General features: G+C 50.5%; 1 protein-coding gene across 1 annotated transcript; it reads left to right on the top strand.

The window, feature by feature from the left end:
• Positions 1–768: 768 nt before the first annotated feature.
• Positions 769–3,344, top strand: LOC130376934 (adhesive plaque matrix protein-like). Its single transcript, XM_056583871.1, has 3 exons — positions 769–1,413; positions 1,496–1,542; positions 1,610–3,344. The coding sequence occupies exons 1-3, from the start codon at positions 1,397–1,399 to the stop codon at positions 3,163–3,165; spliced, it is 1,620 nt and encodes a 539-aa protein (XP_056439846.1). The 5' UTR covers positions 769–1,396; the 3' UTR covers positions 3,166–3,344.
• Positions 3,345–4,266: the final 922 nt, after the last annotated feature.

Here is a 4,266-nt window from a genome sequence, read left to right as displayed (position 1 = left end):
TCTGCCTTTTTGCAACAAAAATAAAATCCCATTTGACATCTGTTGTTTTGGCGATGTCTAAAGTATCCTACCCCTTAATTAACACCCAATTCATGAAGGCTCACTGCTAAAATAAGCACTCGTTTGACATGTGTGTATATTTGTTTGCCGTTTCGATTAAGTCCACAACCCTTTACACAAAATTCTTCGTCATTTAAAAAAAATAAAAATAATTTGACATGCCTTTATTTTGGGCGTATCAAAAAACAGCATACATTTCCTACTATTACAGCACTCATTTTGCAAATCAAATTATTGGGGAGTTGGGGTTGGTAACAATCTTACAATTTTTTCATATCCAGCCATCTGGCTATATGTGGGCCATGGATCTACTCAGGCAATTCACAAACAGGGTTGTGAGGTGGCAGAACGTTTCTCAGCACTTTCGTGAAAATTTCCATGGTAATACTATTACGATTACGATTTCACAAATGTGTGTACTAAAAGTAGGCTTCTGTATTTAAGTAAGGCCGGGAAATACACACAAAATTTGATTACGGATCTTGGAACATATTTTGGTTCAATGAAAACAATTCCTCTTCTATCATATGTGCATTGCATTCTTTTAGGATGTTCAGCCGTCAGCAGGATGTTGAAGGGGGTTCAGATCAGGCGAGTTTGCTGGCAAATCAAACACAGTATTAATGAACCAGACTGAGAGACCACTAAATGGCTTAGGAAACCTTTTCAGGTATTTTGAGGTAATTAGCTGAGTAGAGTGTAGAGTGTTACAATATTGGATTCTTTTTTAATATTATAATTTTTAATTATTTTTTATAAAGTTAATGAATTGTGGGTGTTCGAGAGCTGTAAGCAATAATGGAATGAATGAATATATGATACATGAGTTTCACTTTCTAAATTTAATTATTTAAATTAATCAACTTTTCCACAATATTCTAATTTATTAAAAGATGCACCTGTTAGTAGGCTACACGTTTTCTTCTCCAATAACGTAGCCAAAGGAAAAACCTTACAGCCTTTACCAATCACAACAGCATTTTATGCATTCCTTATCATAGTTTCTGTTTAGGAATAAACAGGGTTTAAAGTTGTGTACTGAAGGGTGACGAACATGCAAGTGTTGCTGTACATTGGCACTTGTTATTTGCTGATGCCTAGCGATTTAACCTAATCTAAAGATATGTAATAGAAATATCTTAAACTGTATCATTGATTTGGACCTGTTCTGCTCCACCTGGTGCCTTCCATCCTTCCCCAGGCACAGTGATTAGGATTGAGATGCACCTTGTTTCAAACCAATCAGTGACAGAGAAGAATGTGATAAGATTGGTCTTTTCAGGTGAGTTGTAGTGGCAGGCTCACAGGTTTACCAAAGTTGTTCTCAACAGCAACCATGGCTTTTCTTATGAGGTAATTTCTTCATTCTGGAGTACATTATTCTGTTATTAATGAGTAGCATGGACATAATGAAACATTCTTAATTATCCACCAGGGTATTGCAATTGTCTCTTCTACTTGCTGTGGGGTGTCAAGTACATGGTGAGTTCAGGCTAAAGTATTCATTAAAACAGGCAGGTATCCATGTGCTAACAAGTATGCATAACAGCTTACAGGAATGTCTTTGCTGAGCCGGAGAAGCCTACCCATGGGCTGCATCAGGCTTCTAGCTATAAGCCCGAACAGCAGCAAACACCTCGCTACAAGCCCAGCTACAAGCCCCAGCAGCATCTGCCTAGCTACAAGCCCCAGCAGCAGCCGCCGAGCTACAAGCCCCAGCCCAAGCAGCAGCAGCCGCCTAGCTACAAGCCCAAGCAAACTCGGCAGCAGCCTAGCTACAAGGCCAAGCCCCAGCAGCAGCCGCCTAGCTACAAGCCCCAGCAGCAGCCGCCGCCGCCTAGCTACAAGCCCCAGCAGCAGCCGCCGCCGCCTAGCTACAAGCCCCAGCAGCAGCAGCCGCCTAGCTACAAGCCCCAGCAGCAGCAGCCGCCTAGCTACAAGCCCCAGCAGCAGCAGCCGCCGCCCAGCTACAAGCCCCAGCAGCAGCAGCCGCCGCCTAGCTACAAGCCCCAGCAGCAGCAGCGAAAGCCGCCTAGCTACAAGCCCCAGCAGCAGCAGCCGCCTAGCTACAAGCCCCAGCAGCAGCCCCAGCAGCAGCCCCAGCAGCAGCCCCAGCAGCAGCCCCAGCCGCCGCCTAGCTACAAGCCCCAGCAGCAGCAGCAGCCCCAGCCGCCGCCTAGCTACAAGCCCCAGCAGCCGCCTAGCTACAAGCCCCAGCAGCAGCAGCAGTCTAGCTACATGCAGCCCCAGCAGTCTGGCTACCAGCCCCAGCAGCAGCCTAGCTACATGCAGCCCCAGCAGTCTGGCTACCAGCCCCAGCAGCCGCCGGCTGGCTACATGCCGCCGGCTGGCTACATGCCGCCGGCTGGCTACATGCCGCCGGCTGGCTACAAGCCGAAGCCCCAGCAGTCTGGCTACCAGCCCCAGCAGCAGCCTAGCTACATGCAGCCCCAGCAGTCTGGCTACCAGCCCCAGCAGCCGCCGGCTGGCTACATGCCGCCGGCTGGCTACAAGCCGAAGCCCCAGCAGCCGAGCTACAAGCCCCAGCAGCCGCCGAGCTACAAGCCCCAGCAGCCGCCGAGCTACAAGCCCCAGCAGCCGCCGAGCTACAAGCCCCAGCCCAAGCAGCAGCAGCCGCCGAGCTACAAGCCCCAGCCCAAGCAGCAGCAGCCTAGCTACAAGCCCCAGCAAACTCAGCATCCGCCTAGCTACAAGCCCCAGCAGAAGCAGCCGCCGTCCAGCTACAAGCCCCAGCCCCAGCAGCAGCCGCCGTCCAGCTACAAGCCCCAGCAGCAGCAGCCGCCTAGCTACAAGCCCCAGCAGCAGCAGCCGCCTAGCTACAAGCCCCAGCAGCAGCAGCAGCCGCCTAGCTACAAGCCCCAGCAGCCCCAGCCGCCGCCTAGCTACAAGCCCCAGCCGCCGCCTAGCTACAAGCCCCAGCCGCCGCCTAGCTACAAGCCCCAGCAGCAGCAGCAGCAGCCGCCTAGCTACAAGCCCCAGCAGCAGCCTAGCTACATGCAGCCCCAGCAGTCTGGCTACCAGCCCCAGCAGCCACCGGCTGGCTACAAGCCGAAGCCCCAGCAGCCTGGCTACAAGCCGCAGTAACGCAGAATTTGTACCTTATGAAGATTACGCTGAGTACATTATCTTCATTGAAAAGACCCGCATCAAATCCTGCAAGAATGAAGTGGTCCATAACTGTGCAAATGTATTAGAGTTCCTGCAACGACATGGATACACTGTCCAAATGTGATGTCTACAGCAAAATAATAAAACAATGAAACTTATCAGTTTGACATTGTCTTTTTGGTAATTGGCTAGGCTGAATGGCAGCAGAAAATGTGGACACCCATTTTGATACCTTTTCAGATGGAGCTGCTTTGACTGCCCAACTGCAACTGGTCTTGTTAAAATGTTTGTAGATCTCGTATCTAGCTACCAGCCGCAACATCAGCTTCCTGAATACCAGCAGCAGCTACTAGCACTATAAAACATGGTCATGTTTTCGTTTCGAAATGTCATTTTAGAATTCTAAATTTTTAATGTTCAGATTCAGATGCAAACATTCAATTGGGTTACCCATGGTCAAAAGTTTTCAAACGGAGCACCAAATCCCAGCTGTACCAGAGCATTCAACTGACGGGCCTAATGCCGCGTTTCCACTGCAGGGTGCAGATCGGATCGCAAAGGTGCGGTAGGGAGGGGGCGGTATAGCCCAGCTCAGTTCCGAGGTCGCGTTTCCACTGCCGACAGTACCCTTTGTGGTAGGCCGGATGTCGATCGCCGCGTCAGCTACGTAAACACCTTGTTCGCCCAAGCAAGCGTTTTACGCGACAAGTTAATTGTAAAGAATAATACCTCGAGGCTACTGTTCGTTTGTTTTTATCCCCGCGTCACCCGGAAGTGACGATTCTGTCGACCAATCAACGGAGGGGGGGTGTAGCTAGAATTTCACGGGACCCTTTCAGGCGTCTCGTCTCGTTTGCGGTACCCCAACGGAGGAGTCCCGAGAACGGGGCCGGAACGGGTACGGCAAAGTCCGGGTCACGCCCACTTTTGGCGGTGGAAACGCGACCCGACCCGCACCTTTGGGATCCGATCCGTTCCGCACCCTGCAGTGGAAACGCGCCATAATGCTCCACCACTAGAGGGAGGCTCCACTGCCTCTAAACTCCTTGAGACACTTTGCTATAGAATAGACCACAG

Source organism: Gadus chalcogrammus, chromosome 23, assembly GCF_026213295.1.
Source record: "Gadus chalcogrammus isolate NIFS_2021 chromosome 23, NIFS_Gcha_1.0, whole genome shotgun sequence".
In the NCBI taxonomy this organism is placed as follows: Eukaryota; Metazoa; Chordata; class Actinopteri; order Gadiformes; family Gadidae; genus Gadus; species Gadus chalcogrammus.
The sequence above is the reverse complement of the archived record's forward strand: the minus strand, read 5'-3'. Positions and strand labels throughout refer to the sequence as shown.

Bases quoted from the DNA above. Each gene is read 5' to 3' on its own strand.
- LOC130376934 (XM_056583871.1), top strand. The intron at 1,543-1,609 runs GTGAGTTCAGGC...TATGCATAACAG, and splicing joins TGTGGGGTGTCAAGTACATG to CTTACAGGAATGTCTTTGCT.